The sequence below is a fragment of the Mesoplodon mirus genome, assembly GCF_964341445.2.
Source record: "Mesoplodon mirus genome assembly, chromosome: 2".
NCBI classification, from domain to species: domain Eukaryota; kingdom Metazoa; phylum Chordata; class Mammalia; order Artiodactyla; family Ziphiidae; genus Mesoplodon; species Mesoplodon mirus.
This window is the reverse complement of record NC_138977.1, coordinates 215,295,549-215,314,744: the sequence shown is the minus strand read 5'-3', so window position 1 is coordinate 215,314,744 and position 19,196 is coordinate 215,295,549. Positions and strand designations below refer to the sequence as shown.

At 39.3% G+C, this 19,196-nt stretch overlaps 1 protein-coding gene across 1 annotated transcript in view; it reads right to left on the bottom strand.

Annotated features, from left to right (window-relative positions):
* Positions 1-18,010, bottom strand: part of TRUB1 (TruB pseudouridine synthase family member 1) — a 31,236-nt gene extending 13,226 nt beyond the window's left edge. Inside the window, exons 1-4 of the mRNA XM_082637740.1 lie at positions 17,702-18,010; positions 13,949-14,047; positions 7,399-7,454; positions 1,317-1,398 (exon numbers count right to left, since the gene is read on the bottom strand). Of these exons, the coding sequence (XP_082493866.1) occupies positions 1,317-1,398; positions 7,399-7,454; positions 13,949-14,047; positions 17,702-17,981 (517 nt within the window). The 5' untranslated portion in view covers positions 17,982-18,010. The remainder of the gene's footprint in view (positions 1-1,316; positions 1,399-7,398; positions 7,455-13,948; positions 14,048-17,701) is intronic.
* Positions 18,011-19,196: the final 1,186 nt, after the last annotated feature.

Below are 19,196 nucleotides of genomic sequence, written 5' to 3'. Positions count from 1 at the left end.
AAGGGCAGGAAGGAAGAGTATGTTTAAGTAGTTTCATCACCCTGGTCCTCTTCTAATATCACCTACTCAACGAACTGCACCATCATGTAACCAGTTTTACAACCCAGAAACCTAGGTCGTGGTTAACAACCTCCTCTCTGTCATTACCCCATCCAACCAAGTCTCACCAATTTCACTTCCTCACCATTCTTCTAATTATATGTGTACTGACATATACTGTAGGATACTCTGGAAATCGCTGACATCCTCCTAGGCCGCTTGAATCTTAAAAGCATTCTGGCTGAAGATTGCAGTTGGGTTTCCATTAAGTGAGCACTTGCTATTATTCCATAATAATAATAATTTCAAGGCTAATTCAACATCTATTTTTTAAAAGACTCAAAATAAATCAGTGATTTTTCTTTTCATTTTGGTGCTTGATTAATCATGCAAGATACTAAGCCACATATAAATGTTAACTGGACAAGTGAAGCTATTATGAACAAGAAGGTTGGTCTCACTACTAGGGTAATATGTAATATATATTAAGACCACTCAACATAAAAACATAGGGAAGCAGATGCTAGACTGCCTATAGGTACATTAAAAAAAGATAATATTAAGCCCTGGCAGAAAAGAAACCCAGGAAGCTTACAAATAATTCACAATTGATGACACAATAATGTAGGTGAACTGACTGTACAAAAACCACAACTGTTGCATTATAAATAGCATAAGCACTATGAGAATTGCTAGGAAACCATTTCCTTTATCTGTCCTTTCTTAAAGTAGTGCAAGAAGGAATGGTAGAAAAATTAAGGTGGGCCCCAATGAGTTCTGCTTTATTGCTAGAGAAACAGCTTTCCTTTTGTCTTATCTTTTTACATACTCCAAAAGCACAGGAATATGATCAATTTTAAAGTACTAAACCTAGTACATTTATTTCAACAGCTAAGAGATAATTATAAAAAACAAAAACAAAACAACAATGGCAAGATGCAGGTAAAATCTAGCAAGAGAGTTTCTCTGCTTTGTTTCACATTCATTAGGAAAAATGTCCTAAATCCTAGCTATAAATGGTTTTTGGCAAGGGAGTTATTTGGAAGAATTCTGCACATTAAAGAAAAACTGATTATAGGAAAAGAGGTATTATAAATCTTTATTAACAGACATACCAAATAAGCAAATATGTGATAAACCATTTCCAACCTTCTTAACCCAAAGAAATGTACTGACAATTAAAATCACTGGGAATATGAGATTTATTTTAAATTCTGAATTCAGAGAAACTTTCTCTAAATATTAAAAACAAGGGCTACCTAAGATGAACTTCTTACCGTAAGGTTTTTCTTCTGTTACTTTCCCTGTAGAATCTAGCGTGTCAGTAGCTTTCCCCAGTTCGCCAGTGGCAATATACCTCTAGAGGAAGAGAAACAAGGGAGAGAAATAGGCCATAAGGTAAAGAAGAACTGCTATGCATGTCTTAAAGTTTATACAGAACCTTACTAATACTACCTGATACAAAATAAAGGCAAAAATCAATAGACTGTAATTGCTTTGTTAGTTTTTTTATAAGTTTATTTATTTATCTATTTATTTTTGGCTGCACTGGGTTTTCGTACGTGTTTTTTTCTCTAGTTGCAGTGAGTGGGCTTCTCATTGTGGTGGATTCTTTTGTTGGGAGCTCGGGCTCTAGGCGGGCGGGCTTCAGTAGTTGTGGCACACAGGCTCAGTAGTTGTGGCTCGCGGGCTCTAGAGTGCAGGCTCAGTAGTTGTGGTGCATGGGCTTAGTTGCTCCGCGGCATGTGGGATCTTCCCGGACCAGGGCTTGAACCCGTGTCTCCTGCGTTGGCAGGCGGGTTCTTAACCACTGCACCACCAGGGAAGCCCCGCTTTGTTAGTTTTTGATATGTGGGAAGTATTGTACAGATTGACGAACATTCACAAACTTCCCACACCAGCCAACATGACTGGGAAAGCCTGATTTTATTGATAATCATGGCTTATAAATATACTGTTACTATAAAAAAATTTTTTTACACCAGTTTTCTACTGGGCAGTTTTGATTTTGAAGGAAAATTTTCAAATATACCTATGAGTAGAGAGAATGGTACAATAATCCCCTACCTAGTCATCTCAAGATTCAATGATTTTACCATACTTAAAAGTAAAATTAATTTTTAATTAATCAATTTATTACTTCTTACATGAAATACCATGAGTAATCTTAGTAACTTGTTTATGCATTTAAACAAAAGCTAAATATGTAGAAAATAAGGCAAAACTAGTATAGCATAAGTCATGTACATACGTGTTTCTTAATAAAGAGAAATTGCTACTTCTTAAGCTCTCTGAAAGGATACAAGTCACTTCTCAGAACTGCTGATTATTCACAAGTGAAGAAGTAGATCAGTGAGTTAACTGAGGATTGTTCTCCTTCCCATCTCAGGCCACGCTTATACTACATATTCTTTGTATTCCTCTCTTTTGATCAAGTTCAAATTTTATTTGGAGGTTCACATGAAGTAGTGAGAAAAATGCAAGGAATATAATTCCCACTGAAAAGAATATGTAGTTACACTGAGCAATTTAAGCTGGAGAACTTTGCAGAATTATGTTTATTAATGATAAGCTTATTATGCTACCACACTGAAAACATGTGGTTTTGAATATCTTCATTAAAAAGCAATAGCTCTATACAGTTCATAAATGTAAGTCCTTCAAAAGTTTCAATATAGTACTTATGAAATGTATGAATATTAATAGAGTGTAAAGAAAAGGTACAAATTAGACTACCTCTGGAGAAAGTAGATTAGAGATGCTCTAATCTCCGAGAGCTGCTAAGTTTCAGAGGAACATTATTCAAGTCACACTTCAGAGTTGACATTGACTGGTTAACCTAAAAATGCTACTGTATACCTGGGGGAAATTACTGCCCTCTGAACATATCCCGGGGGAAAAGTTTGTATATCCCAATGATAACACTTGTTCAAGGGCTGGAGGGGGATACAAAGCTGCTTTCTGATGAAATGCTGGCTTTGCCTACAGGTACTATTATGGTTTATCTCTGTGTATATATATATATATATATATATATATATATATATACACACATACCTTATATACCTGGAAAATGCTAGTTAAGAGTCTTTATCCGGCATCAATGATTTCCTAATAGAACATCAACCCTTCCATCGCTCACTGGTTTCAAAAGCACATATAAGTAAGCAACTTTTAATCAGCAATATAGAAAGCTAATAAAGATAATACTCCAAAACCTCATCAAAGTCTGTTACTTCAAAGTACATCTGCCATCCAGATTCTGCTGAATGACTGGCTCAAAGAAAGTATAATTTAGGCAAGAGAGTAAAGGGACTATGCATCTATTGCCTTCTTCTAGGTAATCTATATTCCATAATTAGATCAAGTTAGGTCACAGGGATGTATTAGCCTAACCCCCTTAGAATCCTTTTACCAAAGTTATATTTCATGCAGATCCACTTCTTCACCTGTTGTAAACTATTTTGAGAACCACTATCTGTCACTCAATAACCCTTACTGTAAGAAATTTCTTTCTGACTATAATGCCCAGAGTAAAGTCTCTTCCTTAAAAAACTGGCATGCTTTCTCTTTCTAACGAATGTCATATTTTTGCCTAGGCCACCAAAAATCACAGATAGAAATAAAGCAATGAAATTAACTGTATTCAAGATTTCCAACAGAAACTGCTTGAATAAAATTAATGTCTATGGAACATGTAGCCAGAGAGACCCAAGAGGCCTGAAACTCAGGAGAGAGAGATTTGGGGATAGTGAAACACTTGAGACTAGTAATAACAGTATTTATTGAGCAACTTTTGTATAACAGGCACTGTACAGAAAACCTATATGCTTTATGTACATATTATATTCATAATCCCAAAAGAGAATGCAGTGAGAAAAAAATGACTCAAGAGAAAGCTGATCATTGGCAGAGCAAGGCTTACCATATGACAAGAGAGAAAGCTAATGACGAAGACAAGGAAGGGCTCTTTTCTTAAATCTTACTCCAATCTGATTGGGAAGGAATGCATGAAAGGAGTGGGGTGGTCTAAATAATCTGCGGTCTTCACAAAATGGAGGCAAATTAATCTGATGGCCTAAAGATTTTAGGTAAAGGTCAGCACTCCACCCATTAATTGATAGTGTTGTATGAACTGGTATTTATTACATTGAACAGGATTCTAAGGATATTTCTTGGCTCAGCAGGAAAGAGTGTTAGGCCATATTCAATCAGCAATGTCTCTCCTTAGGACTGGATGGTGAGGCAACGGTGTATTATGATATGGCTATAACATGAACAGCGAATATCTGCCATCCTAGAACTAAATATTTCTACTCTTGAGGTAACCCCACTCTACACATACTAAAAGTCTAATTTTTCTAGTAGCACTGTGATGCAAATAAAAATTCATCTGTAAAAGTGGAAAAAGTAAACATGAGGTCAAACAGCAGGTCTGTGCCCCATTAGAAGGCTGCATACAAATTTTTAAATGAAAGAAAGATATCAAGAGTACACTGTACATAGGGTTAAATTTGTTTGATAAAATGTTTGGTTCTTATACATGAATGGATATATAGAGTCATGGTGTAAAATGAAATTCTTATTATGGGTCTTCGTCAAAAAATTTTTGTAAGTCACTGCATAAGAAGATCTCCAAGATTCCAGCCAGTGCTAAAAACAAAATCTATTTAAAAAAATTCATTAACACGGCTTCCCTGGTGGTGCAGTGGTTGGAAATCGGCCAGCCAATGCAGGGGACACGGGTTCGATCCCTGGTCCGGGAAGATCCCACATGCGGAGCAACTCAGCCCGTGTGCTACAACTACTGAGCCTGCACTCTAGAGGTCGTGAGCCACAACTACTGAGCCCATGTGCTGTAACTACTGAAGCCCGCGCGCCTAGAGCCCGTGCTCCGCAACAAGAGAAGCCACCACAATGAGAAGCCCGTGCACCGCAAGGAAGAATAGGCCCCGCTCGCCGCAACTAGAGAAAGCCCGCGCGCAGCAACGAAGACCCAACACAGCCAAAAATAAATAAATTAATTAATTTTAAAAAATTCATTAACAGCTTTTAACTACTTTTGATAAAAGTATAATGTCCAACATACTTAAGGGTAAAATTTAAAAGATTTAATTTTTTCAACAAGTACATAATCTAAAATTAAAAGTATAAGAAACACAAATAGCTAACAAGATAATAACGCTTATTTTTTATTTATTTATTTTTTTTGCGGTACGCGGGCCTCTCACTGTTGCGGCCTCCCCCGTTGCGAAACACAGGCTCCGGACGCGCAGGCCCAGCGGCCATGGCTCACAGGCCCAGCCGCTCCATGGCATGTGGGATCCTCCCGGACCGGGGCACAAACCCGTGTCCCCTGCATCGGCAGGCGGACTCTCAACCACTGCACCACCAGGGAAGCCCAATAACGCTTATTTTTGAAACATGAAATACCCAAGAACTAGGTCTCTATAATAAGATGCACCTGGGATTTTCTATTTACTTTACAGTCATCTGAGGATCGGTGATTTCACTGTATGACATTCAGCTTTCCTAGCTGAATACCAAAATGGTTTGTGATAAATAAACTTAAGCCAGAGCCAATGATGTATTTATATTTCCAGTCATCATATTTCTGGAAATATGCCTGGAATTTACATGTAAAACCTTTCAACAACATATAGTGTGTTACATGTACTTGTGGTTTTGGAGGGGAGGGCTAGATAATGAATATTCCAGTGAACTTCATGTATTTTATCTTGGAGGGAAAAAGAAAACAAACACATTCCTTAATGTAAATATATCTTTTTGCTATTATTATAAAAGTGACTTTTCATTGTAAAGATTTTGGAGAATACCAAATCATGTGAAAAAAGAAAATAAAATCATCCATAATCCTGTATCAAGGTAACCATTGTTTGTATTTTAGAATTAAGAAACATATGTCAAGCAACTGGCAAATCCTGTAACAGAAACAGATTCTAAACTCCATGGGTCAGTATTTAAGTACAATGTTCAAATTTACTGTAAAACTGTCAAACTCCTCCACTCTAACACAATTTTTATACTCTGTGATTTTTCAACACCAATATTTTGAAGACTGCAGAGCAAGCTGCATGGAAATTTTTCCATTTATCTAAGGTATTAAGATCCTTCCCAACTGAAAGACACAGGTTTTTATGCCAGTTAATAACTAAAATGGGATGTCAAAGGCAACAGGCTCTCCAGGGCTTTTTATTTTAAGAAAAGCTTACTTAGAGCCCTGGCACTCAGAGTATGGCCCAAGGGCCAGTATCCACCATGAGATAAGTTCAGAAAATGAAGGTGCTTAGAAGCTTCTTTAGCAATTTGACATTGCCATAACATTTTAACTGTATTTTATAAAAGTCATCAATCAGTCTGCAATGAAATGGGAGGTTTTTTAAATGGTCTTTGACCACATTTTTTTTTTTTTTTAAGAAACAATTTAGACAAAACCACTTTATCCAAACTATTTATATCCTGCTTGGAGCAAGGGTTTTAAAACAAATAAAAAGTTTAGTCCAGGAAATTGCTGAAATTCTTCCCTAACTAGTGGCATATTAATCTTCCTTCCACAGGCATTTTCACTGGCCCCTAGCCCCAACTATCATAACCAGCAACTAGTTGCTAATTAGAATACAGATATTATTATCTCTTTTAAAGCTAGAAGAGATCCTTGAGAGAATCAAAACCATTTTTCCTAAGGAAAAATTGAGAGGCCCGGAGAGGTCAAACACTGACATCTAGACTTGTCTTAGGGCTCCCCTGCTATTTCGATGAGGGTTCTCACTCAACAGGTTTAGAGCCTCTCCTGCCTCTGCCTAACCCCTCCTCCCTCTCCTAGCAAATACCTCGAAAGATGCTTTCAGATTTAGTCAAGGAATGATGTAACATCATCTTAAAGAGGCCCCATTCTTTTATTTAGTAAACATTTTATAACCATTGAACAAAGCATATCTTTTGTTGGAAATTGCATGGTTTACAAAATGGTATTGCTTCTACAAAAATTCCAAGGTTTAAAAAAGTCTTCTGGTAGAATTTATGATCTGTAAGTTCCCTTTCAGTTAAGAAATATGATTATACAAAACAAAAAAACCCAAAAGAACCTAAATACATATATATTTAAATTATGGGCATCACAAAAGTTTTGCTTCTATGAGTCAAATTTGTTTTTAAATCACGAATTTATAGTCTCAATATTTTGAATCTCAGATATCATGATTATAGACATTGTGATTAATACTCAGTGTTGACACCCATTCATGCAATTTATACAGCTTATTTTTTAATTGATAAAATCCAACACATAGGTCATTAAGAAAACATTGAAGAAAAACAGAACCATTGCAGTATTCTTACCTTGGACCCTGACAACATACTGGTCAACAGTTTTGTTCCCCTTCCAATTCCAACCACTACAAATCAAAGAAAGAAATATCATGACACTCTATTGTGAAAACTAGGTTTTAAAAATGTTTTATGACATACATTGGTCATAATTTCCTGGCATATGTAATGTAAAGTTGGAAAACCATTTATTTAGCATAATGTGAGGGCTCCTATTACTCCAATCAGTTGAACTTGTCCTGCAAGTAAGAAATTCTGGAGTGCAGGTGGGAGACCTTTTTTTCCGTTTCCGAAGTGTGAAGCATAAGAGAAACCTCAATCCAGACAATTGGATAACAAAAAGTTTTGGAAAAACCTCAAAGGACTCACTGGAATTTTATATGGGCATCAGTGAAGATACATGGTACAATTAATCTTGGTATGATAAAATATTTGATAGAGTTCATTATTAAACAAAGCAAAAGCCATCATCATAACTAATGAACCATTTAAAGATGATTAGTGCCCAGCAGCATACAATCAAGAAAATAGAAACAACAAATCAACCCAACACAAAAAAGAATACAGGGTAAAATGAGAGCCTGGAGAGTGTATGTCCGTGTAGGCCGTACACAAAGTACAATGGCTCACATGTCTCCTCAATTTCAAACATTATCCTTATGACAACACATTTCACCAGCCGAGGATGAGAGGACATAATCATTTCTTCACCTAATAGCAAGCAAATTTTTGTAAGAATTGAAGTATTTCTCATTAATGGATACAATTTTGTAAAAGAACACAATATAACCACCACAATTCAGAATTATAAGCAACAAGGAGAAATGATTGGCAAGCTAAAAGAATTATCATGAATATTTATAGCAGATTCACTGAGTTTACTATGAATCAAATTCTACTCTAGATGTTTTCCATTCATTCGCTCATTTAATCCTTATAACAACCCTGAAAGATAATATAATTATCCCTATTTGATAGGTGAGGAAACTGAGGCATAGAGAGGCTAAGAACTTTGCCCAGCATCTCCCAACTAGTAAATGGTGGAGTTAAAGTTCAAACCAGACTAACAGCAGACCCCCTTCCTCTCATCCCCCCTGCCATCTTACTCATCTAGGCATTCTTCCCACTGCCACCAGCCTAAATCAGCCTGTATACTGTAAACCTAGCTATTCTACATCGTATCCCTTCCTCTTCCAATTCATACCATTTCTGAAAACCTATACTGCACAAAGCCCCCAAACAATCCTCAATAGGGTCCCAATGCCTACAGTACCAACTCCTTAGTAAAGTATTCAAAGTCCATCCTTTGAAACACAGCTCACATCCCAACTCCTTCATAAAGTCCATCCCAAACCCCCACCCCTCTCGGCTTCTCTGACAGGCATATTGGTTCAAGGACCAACATAAAAACTGTCTGCCTTAAGGATCCTCTGTTGAACATAGCACTCTTCAAATACTAGCAGCTGCTGCTGAGGCAAAAACTTTGTACAATAATAAAAGATTCAATTCAATTTTATTCCATTCAAGAATCCCCAATCAATATTTTGCAAGGAGCTACCATGCACTCAATGCCAAGAAGAACACTTTTAATGGAACAGCACATTTCCTGACTTTGAAAGAGCTTATAATCTCATGGGAAAAATACAGTACAGATAAGGGAAACTGCAAGTGCTCAAAAAAAATGTTGCCTTAATTAATGAGTGAATAACTCTAAATAACAATACAACAGTATATGAGTGTGTCAAAATGAACACAGAGAGAATAACTGCTGTAGGAGGTCAAAGGAGCAAGCACTCTAAATGGCTACAGAGGCCAGAGAATGCTTCATTCAAGCACTTAGTGTGAGTTAGGTCTTAAAGGATGTACAGGATTTGAAGATGCAGACAAGAGAGAAGCATGTTCTAAAGAAGGAACAAACTGACAAATTCTCAGATACAAGGATGAGCACAGTGGGTTTCTCAACCAGAGTGCAGGGCGTCTTAAGAGCAGGCTGATGTGTTTGATTCTATCATGGTTTAAATGCTAGACTGATGATGATTTCTCTGCTAGTTCAGTGATCCAGAATGAAACAAGAAGGCATCTTAGAGTTACCCAGCTTAACGCTCTCATTTTATATCCAAGAAGACCAAGGCCCATTGAAGTTAGGTGATTAGTGAAAGCAGAATTTTAGGAAGACTAATACAGAAGTGGTATATAGAAAAATTAACTGGAGTTGAGAACTAGCCAACCAGCAGCTTTTCATTCAAGGGACAGTTTATGGGACAGAATTTTTATTCAGCTTTTTCCCACTCAACCATTCAAAATTTTATTGTATAGGTACAGAAATAAATAAGACCTGGTTTTAGCCCTCAGTGAGTTAACAAAAACAAAGAATACGGGCCTCCCTGGTGGCGCAGTGGTTGAGAGTCCGCCTGCCGATGCAGGGGATACGGGTTCGTGCCCCGGTCTGGGAGGATCCCATATGCCGCGGAGCGGCTGGGCCCGTGAGCCATGGCCGCTGGGCCTGCGCATCCGGAGCCTGTGCTCCGCAACGGGAGAGGCCACAACAGTGAGAGGCCCGCATACCGCAAAAAGAAAAAAAAAAAAAAAAAAAAAAAAAAACAAAGAATACAGTGGAGTTTACATTGGCAATATAAAAAAGCAAGTGGGCAGTCTTCACATGTAGGAGACAGCATTTTAACCAAATCAGGAAAGGTTAGTAGGATTTCTACAACTAAAGAAGACAGAGGTGAGCAGTTCATCTGTGAGGAAAAGCATAAGCAAATACATAACAGTTTGAAAAAGTGTGCAGAATTAGAAGAATGAATGAAAACCAGGATTTTCCAAGTACTGTCTCACAATTACTACTCTATCTCCCAAATTTTCTGTGCTCAGATGTTTCTCTATAAAACAATAAAGCCACTATCTCCAAACCTATACAAATGTCCTAATACTCTATTCTCAAATCACTGAACTTATTTATGATGAGAGTCGCTTTAGGGTCGGCAAGTCTATTACACATGTAATTCCAAAGCATTTTGCAGTTGGAAGTTTCTACTGCCATTTATCTAACTCTCCAAGACCCTTGCAATCACTTTAAAAGACCAGTATTTTTCCACTTCCAGGAATCTATCTTAATAATCCAAAGCAAAGAGGAAGTTTTATTCATAAAGATGACCCTTACAAAATCAGTCCTACTAACAAAACTGGTAATAACCTCCAATGACCTCAAATAAGGAAATGGTTAAATCAATATGACATCACATGATACTGCCATTAAAAATAATGTTTATTTCCCTCTTAGAACCGCTTTTGCTGCATCCCATAAGTTTTAATATGTTGTATTTGCATTTCATTTGTCTCAAGATATTGTTTGATTTCCCTTTGATTTCTTCCTTGACCCACTGATTATTCAGAAGTGTGTTATTTAATATCGTTTGCCTCCTGTAATTGATTTCTAGTTTCATACCATTGTGGTTGGAGAAGATACTTGATATGATTTCAACACTTTAAACAGACACAATTATATTGGTCAATTATTCCTCAATAAAGTCTAAAAAAAGAAAAAAATCATGTTTACAAATATTTTTAATTAACATGAAAAATGCTATGTTATGATGTTAAGTAAAAAAAGGATACAACGTACATACATACAGTAAAACAGCTCAACTTAAAAATTCTGCATAGACAAAAAGCTAGGAAGAAATAAAACAAAAATGTTAACAGTGATTATTGCTGGAAGGTAGAAAATGTATAAGTTTTATTTTCAACTTTTTTTGTATTTTCTAAATTTTTTCACTGTAATTTTCTAACCTCTAAAGTTAAAAAATACTTCTAAAATGGTGTATAAAAACTCAGTTTCCGGGCTTCCCTGGTGGCGCAGTGGTTGAGAGTCCGCCTGCCGATGCAGGGGACACGGGTTCGTGCCCCGGTCCGGGAAGATCCCACATGCCGTGGAGCGGCTGGGCCCGTGAGCCATGGCCGCTGAGCCTGCGCGTCCGGAGCCTGTGCTCCGCAACGGGAGAGGCCACAACAGTAAGAGGCCCGCGTACCACAAAAAAAAAAACCCAAAAAACCAAAAAAAACCTCAGTTTCCATTTTAAGCGATTTATAATAGATGGGTATATTAGTTTCCTATTGCTGCTGTAATAAATTACCAACATAGTGGTTTAAAACAAAACAAACTTATCATCCTACAGTTCTAGAGGTCAGGAGTCTGAGGTGGGTTTTACTACGGTAAAAATCAAGGTGTCAGCACAACTGCATTCTTTTCTGGAGGCCCTAGGGGAGAATCTTTGTCTGGAGCCTTCTTAGAGGAGTTTTCTTGCCTTTTCCAGCTTCTAGAAGCTGTTCATCTTCCTTGGTTCATGACCCCCTTCCTCATCAAGGCCAGCAATCTCATCACTACAAACTCTGCTTCCATTGCCACATCTTTTTGGACATTCCTCAGCCTCCTCTTCCACTTTTAAAGACCCTTCTGATTACGCTGGATCCACCAGGATATTCCAGGGTATCTCTTAAAGTCAACTAATGAACAACATTAATTCCATGTGCAACTTTAATGTCCCCTCGTTACGTAACCTAACATACTCATAGGTTCTGGAGATTAGGACATGGACATCTTTAGGGGGGCCATTATTCTGCCTATCACAGCAGCACATTTTATCCTCTTTCTTCTTGGATTTATGGTGCTGTGCCTTAGAAAACAGAAGATTGTAATAAATAGGCTTCAACTCTAGAAGAGCTGAACTGGTAAGAATCCTGAAGCCACTTCTAGAACCAATGGCAAAGAATGCTGTGATTGACTGGCAATTTCTGCTATGGACATGGGGAGCAGGGAATGAAGCCAGGAGTGCCAGGTATTTGCCATCCCAGGTTAGGACAGAGACTTTAAAACTGAGCAGGTCCAGGTTCAGCTCCTGACCTGGCCACTAACTATGGGACAGACCTCACATACAATAAGTGCTCAATAAATGATTATTATTAGTTATGGTAAGAAACGTAATTAAGGTGTCAGAATTTGCCTATTCAAGTGCTCTAATTCAGGAAAGTGAATTTCCATGTGTTTTTTTTTTTTCTATTTTAACCTCAGGTAAAGATGTTTTTGTCAACATGCATCAAATACAATCTATAATTTCAGAAAATGCAAAATCATAAACTGCTTCTAATTTTCTTAAAAAATACAATTTTTTTCACCAGTTTTATCCTTTTCTTCTAAGTAAGCATTCATTTCCTTTGGCTAGCTTAGATCAGGTTTGTTTTTATTTGTATCTAATTTTAGCTCTAATAAAATGGATTGGATCATGTGGCACAGTATTTTTTAAAGCATGAGTCACAATCCATTAGGGCAGCATGAAATCAATTTACTGGATTATGATCAACATTAAATAAAATGGAATACAATAAAATATAAAACACCAGGGCATGTAAAAAGGTAAGTATTGTTCCATAAAAGTTTTTTTCTAGTATGTGGGGAAGGGGGAGATAGGGAGAATCCCAACATATGTATTTCTGTGACTGTGGATACAGTTACAAAAAAGTTTCTAAGAACATACCCTGTCCTGTGGATACACACTTTAGCAGTCTATAAAGATAGACTGCAGAACCTCTACTAGATGCCAAAAAAAAAAGATGGAAGAAAACAGGATAAATGACTCTTCTCTCCTCAATCAATTCTATCAATTTTCCTCCACATGCAATAAGACATTCAACTAATGTCCCCAAGACAAAGTGACTTCCTCTGAAGAACTATAAGGTTCTCCTTCTCAAGAGAGCTAATGTCAGAGTTAGATTCAATATAGGCAGAACAAAGAGCCATATACCTTGTCAGGAGTCCCCAAGACTATCCCACCCTGGAAGATTCATCCATGGCTAAGATTTACCTACAGTGACATCCTAAGGTTACACAGCTGTATCCTAAGGGTAAAGACACTGGAGAAAATCCATGCTCAGGTTCCTTATTCTCTCTCCCTCTTATGAGGGGGGGACACTTGAGCACAGTCCTTCCTCCAACAATCCAACAAGGAATAACATGTGTACAATGTTCCTGCTCAAGGGAGCCCATTAGAAACTCAGCACCCATAGTTTTTATTGGAGGGGATGAGAGGAATGGTCACCCAGACACCCTCTGCCTGCATGGTGGGACAAAATCCCAGATTCCAAGATAGAAAGCAGGCATTTAGCATAAACCACACTGTTCACACAAACAGTCAAGGCACAGTAAACCCATCCTTATCGGATGGGGAAGGGTGGGAACACCAACAAATCCAAGTCCTCAGATGCAAGCAGGCCTTTCTAAAGATAGTGATTTCAGGCCTGCTGTGTTAACTCTTTTCTGCACAGATACAAACCCTTTCTCAAAGTCCGTCCAGACATAAAAGTGGCTATTTCTAACAGCCTTCTATACCTTGTGCCAAATGATACAAGGGCTTCTTGAGAAGATGGCACTATAAATCCAGTAGATCTGAAATATTCCAAAGTAGACTGAAAATGGCATGGCCTTAGTTAATTTTATCTGTTCTTAATCAATATTTCTTTCTGATGTAAGTGGCAGTTACATCAAACTTCTGTTCATATCTCTTACCCAGGACTCCTCGGGCTGCACTGTCTAGTGTCCCTCCGTGCCCAATTTTCAAAGTCTGCTTTTTCCTCTTGGTCCATTCTGGAGAAGGCATTCCAGCTTCTATAAGAGTAATTGGGATGAAAAAAAGGTAATTACTGAGACAAATGAAGTAGAATCTCCATAAATATGGGATGAGGCAGTGTGGATGCAGTACTCAAAACAAATAAAAAGTACTGTACAAACTTAACATATTAAGATTATGACGATATTACTAACAAAGAACAGACTTTAAAATGTACAGACACTCCCTAAATTACAAAGAAATAGTATTCCCAAATTAGTTGTCTAGAAACTAGAATTCATTTTCCAAGGAAAAAAAAAAATTTTTTAAGTGGGTAAATATCCACACGAACCCACAAAGATCTAGTAAATTCCTGGTAGTAGTGGGTTGCTAGATAGAGAATGATGAAAAGAAGTTAGTTTTTACATAGGCAGCTAGTTTTTAAAGTCCTCAATTTCATTTCTAAAATCTCTTTTGTTCCCTGGTGTTCTTTGCTGGTCTCTCCAGCTACCTAAATGTTGGGAGTACATCTCATACAGGGTCACTTCTGAGAACACTAAGTTCCCAAACTATCTGTAGGTCTGTCCCCCTCTCGTAATCAAAACTCTCAATTCCCTAAAGAAGCTAATCTCAACAAAAGGTTATGTGGGAAGAGGGTAACAGTTTAAGTTGCCACTTATACTCCAAAGCATTTAGATATTAAAAAAGAATGAAAAAAAAAAAAGCCAACCTGGCCTATCTCATATTCCTATTGTAAAAAATAAAATGAAATAATGCTATCTGAATGTGCTTTGGAAACTCAAAGCACTATAACAATATGCTGTTATTATCATCATCCTCATCATGGCATATAACATTATATTGAGAGAATATTGGCTACTAAGCTTCAAATGAGAAAACAGAGAACAGCAGGAAGAGCTCTATTGATCTGTACCCCCTCCAAACCCATCAAACCTTCCTTATTACCACTGACACAGAGAAGATGGAAAATAGAGTAAAAGAAAATGAAAAGAGAGGACAGAGACAGGAAAGGAGGGAAGGCAGAGCAACAGTGAAGAAGCCAGGTTAAATGGCCCAAAGGATAAGTTGGGTTGTCATTACCACTTTACTGAGTCAGAACTCAGTCTGGAACACAGTCCTATTGTCCCTCTCTGATTACAACATCACCCTGCTTGCAAGGACATGACCATATGCTTTAACATAAATCTGTAAGGCCAGGCCTAGGCTTCAAACCCTGCACTTTCACTTGCAACCCATTATGGATCTCTTGTACTGTATTCATAGAAATATTTTGGGGAACTCTTTGTATTTTTAACTTGACGGTCCTTGGAGCGTGGAGGCCCTAAAATTTACTGTCTTCCCTTTGTGTCCAAATTTACCTCTTTCAAGTCTGAAGACACACTCCCTACTATATTGGAATTTGGTTCACCCCACTGGTACCATTCATGGATGAATATTTATTAAGATCTTTTCTAGCTATAAAATTCTGATACGTTTTAGTCCTTGAAGGATTCAAAAAGACAGAAGAGCAGAGATTTTAGTACCACATGAATCAATGTAAGGAATGTTAGTAGAGAGCATGACAACTGACTGTGGCCTAAATCAGTGGTTGTCAAACCTGGCTGGCATTAGAATGTCTTGCCCTGGAATCTGTAACCTTTTTTTTTTGCGATACGCGGGCCTCTCACTGTTGCAGCCTCTCCCGTTGCGGAGCACAGGCTCCGGACGCACAGGCTCAGCGGCCACGGCTCACGGGCCCAGCCGCTCCGCGGCATGTGGGATCCTCCCGGACCGGGCACGAACCCACGTCCCCCGCATCGGCAGGCGGACTCTCAACCACTGCGCCACCAGGTTAGCCCTGGAATCTGTATCTTTAAGAGAACCTTCCCAGACAATTCTGACAGCCAGTTAGAATTTCGGAAGCCCTGGTCTGGCTAACATAAATATAGAATAGGCCAATCACAAGCAATATAGAAATGGAGAGTAATGAGAATGTCTACTTCTGAGTGAGTGGCTTCCAGAAGATGGTCCAGCAACAGCCTTGAAACAGTCAATTTTAACTAAGTTTCAAGAGGAATTTCAGTTCTTGATAGGCAGATTAACCAGAAGGCCAGGATATGGCTTCAATCCTATCAGAAACTTGTCTGAAAGAATGATAATCATTATCTTGAGTATCAAAAAAGCCTTAGCGGGCTTCCCTGGTGACGCAGGGGAGTCCGCCTGCCAATGCAGGGGACCTCGGGTCGTGCCCCGGTCCGGGATGATCCCACATGCCGTGGAGCGGCTGGGCCCGTGAGCCATGGGCGCTGGGCCTGCGCGTCCGGAGCACAGGCTCCGCAACGGGAGAGGCCACAGCAGTGAGAGGCCCGCGTACCGCAAAAAAAAAAAAAAAAAAAAGCCTTAGCTTAGCTAACAAATCAGGCCAAATGAAAGCAATTCTGTGAAGGAAACAACTCCATGATGACACCACAAAGCTTGCCCTTGATGTAATTCCTTCCTTCAGCATTCCATATATGACCCATCCTTACAGGTAACAAAGTATAATGAAAGTATAACAAAAGAATATATAACACAGGTATTAAACATCTTCAGGAATGTACCTTTGCCAATAAACATTTGAATCTGTATTGTGTCCGTTTTAATTAACAAATTCCTACCAGAATATTTGCTTTTGCAGTAAAAAGGGCGGGGGAGGCGGTAACATTTGCCAGGGGACACTAAACAAAGAAGAAATTTCCTGTACTGATCTCATGGAAAAATAAGCCAGGGCCAAACTCTGGAGGGCCTTGAAAACCCAGTTAAATAGTTTTATCACCAAAGTTTGCAGAAATTACTGCTATGAGCTTAGCAAGACACAGTGTCTTTCACCCTCACCTCTCCATAGGCTAGCACAGGTCTGGCTTATTGCAAGAGTCCAAAAAAATCCAAGGTTCCTTGATTCCATTGTCTGAAATGATCTACTGGACTGATGAACTAAGAGATCCTTCAGGCTTTTCTAATATTCTCCCAGTGTATATGAGGAAACAAACAAACAAACAAAAAGAATGCTCTTAGAAGTGACCAAGTTATATTTAGTGTTCGTCAAAATGTGGTCCATTGACTACTTACACCAGAAACACCCGGAGCAACAGTTTAAAAATGCAGTTTCCTAAAAATACTCCATATCCTCAGAATTACAGTCTCTGAGGGGGGCAAGGATTAGGAATCTGCATTTATACAAGGGACTCTAAATAATTCTTATGCCCACTATATGAAAACCACTGCATTGAGTCTTGGTTAACTAAGTAACATCCGCATTTCCAACATATTTTTAAGAATGCAACTTTGGGGTGTAGAGAGCCAGTGATTCCGTCGGGTAGAGTTCATCTACGTGAGCCAGACAAAAGGCTTCTGAGGGATCAGATTGTAGAAAACTCGTCTGCAGGCCCAAGAGCAGAGGTTTATTTGTGGATGTGTGGGTTTTACTTTTTGTTTTTGTTTTTTTTCCCTTGAGAACGACAACTGCCAACTAGGCTACAGGAGTTCACATCAGGACAAGTCCAAGCCGGAGATGCCCCAGATTTCTGTCCAGAGCTTACACTGTGGCCGTTCTCCCTTTCCCTTCCTCTTATCTCTTGAGCCACGAGAGCGCGAAAAGCCCAGTGTGCTCTGTGCGGCTTCCGCTCTCACGGCGACCGCCTCGCCTCGGCCTGGTCCCCACCCGGCTGCAGTACCTGCCAGCAGCTTCTCCTTCAGCCGATTCAGCAGCTCGGCTGAAGTGGGCCCTTTGGGCTTGTGCACGGCGAAGACGCCGCTCAGGGACAGCAGCTTAGTAGCCAACGCGGGCTTGGAGACCCTGGCTTCGGATCCGGTCCTGGCCGCAACCGCCGCGACTGCAGCCATCGCTGAGGATGTGGCGGCCGTGGCTGCAGCCATTCCTGCACTTTCGGGGGCTGGGGCTGTGTCTGGTTTCAAGGATGACGACGGTACGACCGCCGCCTCAGTAGCTGCCATACTTTTGTAGCCCAGACCTGTTTTGTTTTGTGGAGTCGCACGCTAATGACGCAACAAGGAGTGCGCCCGACAACCCCCAGTCTTTCCCCTTGCTTTGAAGCTGCCCGGGCGGGGTGGGATCGCAAGGGCTTGTGGGAATTGTAGTCCATGGCTTTCCCGTGCTGACCGAGAGTCGCTGAGTCTTCCGAGGGCTCTGATGGAGTAGTTTTTCTCGTATAATACTGCCTGCTTCTTAGGTGGGGTTAGTTCGGTGCCGCAGGTGTAATTTGGGGTTGCCGAACCCAAACACCAAGTCTGTGTATATTTTCGGCGAGAAATCTCTTCACATCTCTCCCCCCGCCCCCTTCAAGAATTAAGCAGAAGTCAGCCACCAAGAATAGAAAACTTAAAATGCTGACTTCCGCTGCAGCTTGTGAAGAACCACGGCTCCCGTGGTTCACTGCTTTATTCAATTTATTGTGCTCTTGGATTCATGGTTCAGAATTAAAGTACACCTGAATGTAATCTCTATTAGAGCAAAGAACATGTTTACCTTGTTCACTGCTGTATTCCAGTGCCTCACACATAGCAGGCACTTAAATATTTGGGAACAGATAAATGGATACGAGTTCTTCAAATTCCTGAAAGAAACCTCTAGGTCAAGCCAGTGCTCAATCACCCAGGCTTATTTTGATGCCCTTCATGCACTCCTTTCCACCCCCCAAACCCCACAACTCACATGTAATTCTTAAGAATTCTAAGATATTTAATACTAACCCTTCTGTGGATTGCAGCCTTTAGTAACACATTGCTTAAGCATTATTGCAGTTCATAAAATTAAACTTTACTTTAGATTTGAGACCTCTCTAGAAGTTATTCACTCCCCAACAAAATTCAGGAACACTGTTCTGATCCTGGCACAAGGCAAAGTGGAGAAAAATTCTTCGTTTTACTCCTGCTTCAGAGATATTAAATGGTATTACCAGTGTTGTGAGACAGATAAAGTTTGTCTTCATTGTTCCTACAAATTTCCTTACAGCCACCCTTTCTCCTCATCATCCTTTTTCACATTAATATCTATTATCCTAATGATGCCTCTTAGCTACTCACAATCACCAATTATGGGATCCCATTTGAACTTGCCCCATTCATTCAAGAAGAACGAAAAAACGTTTTAAATACAATAATTATTTCTTCCTATATTTCCACCCTTCCCTGCCTCAGTCAGATCACCGG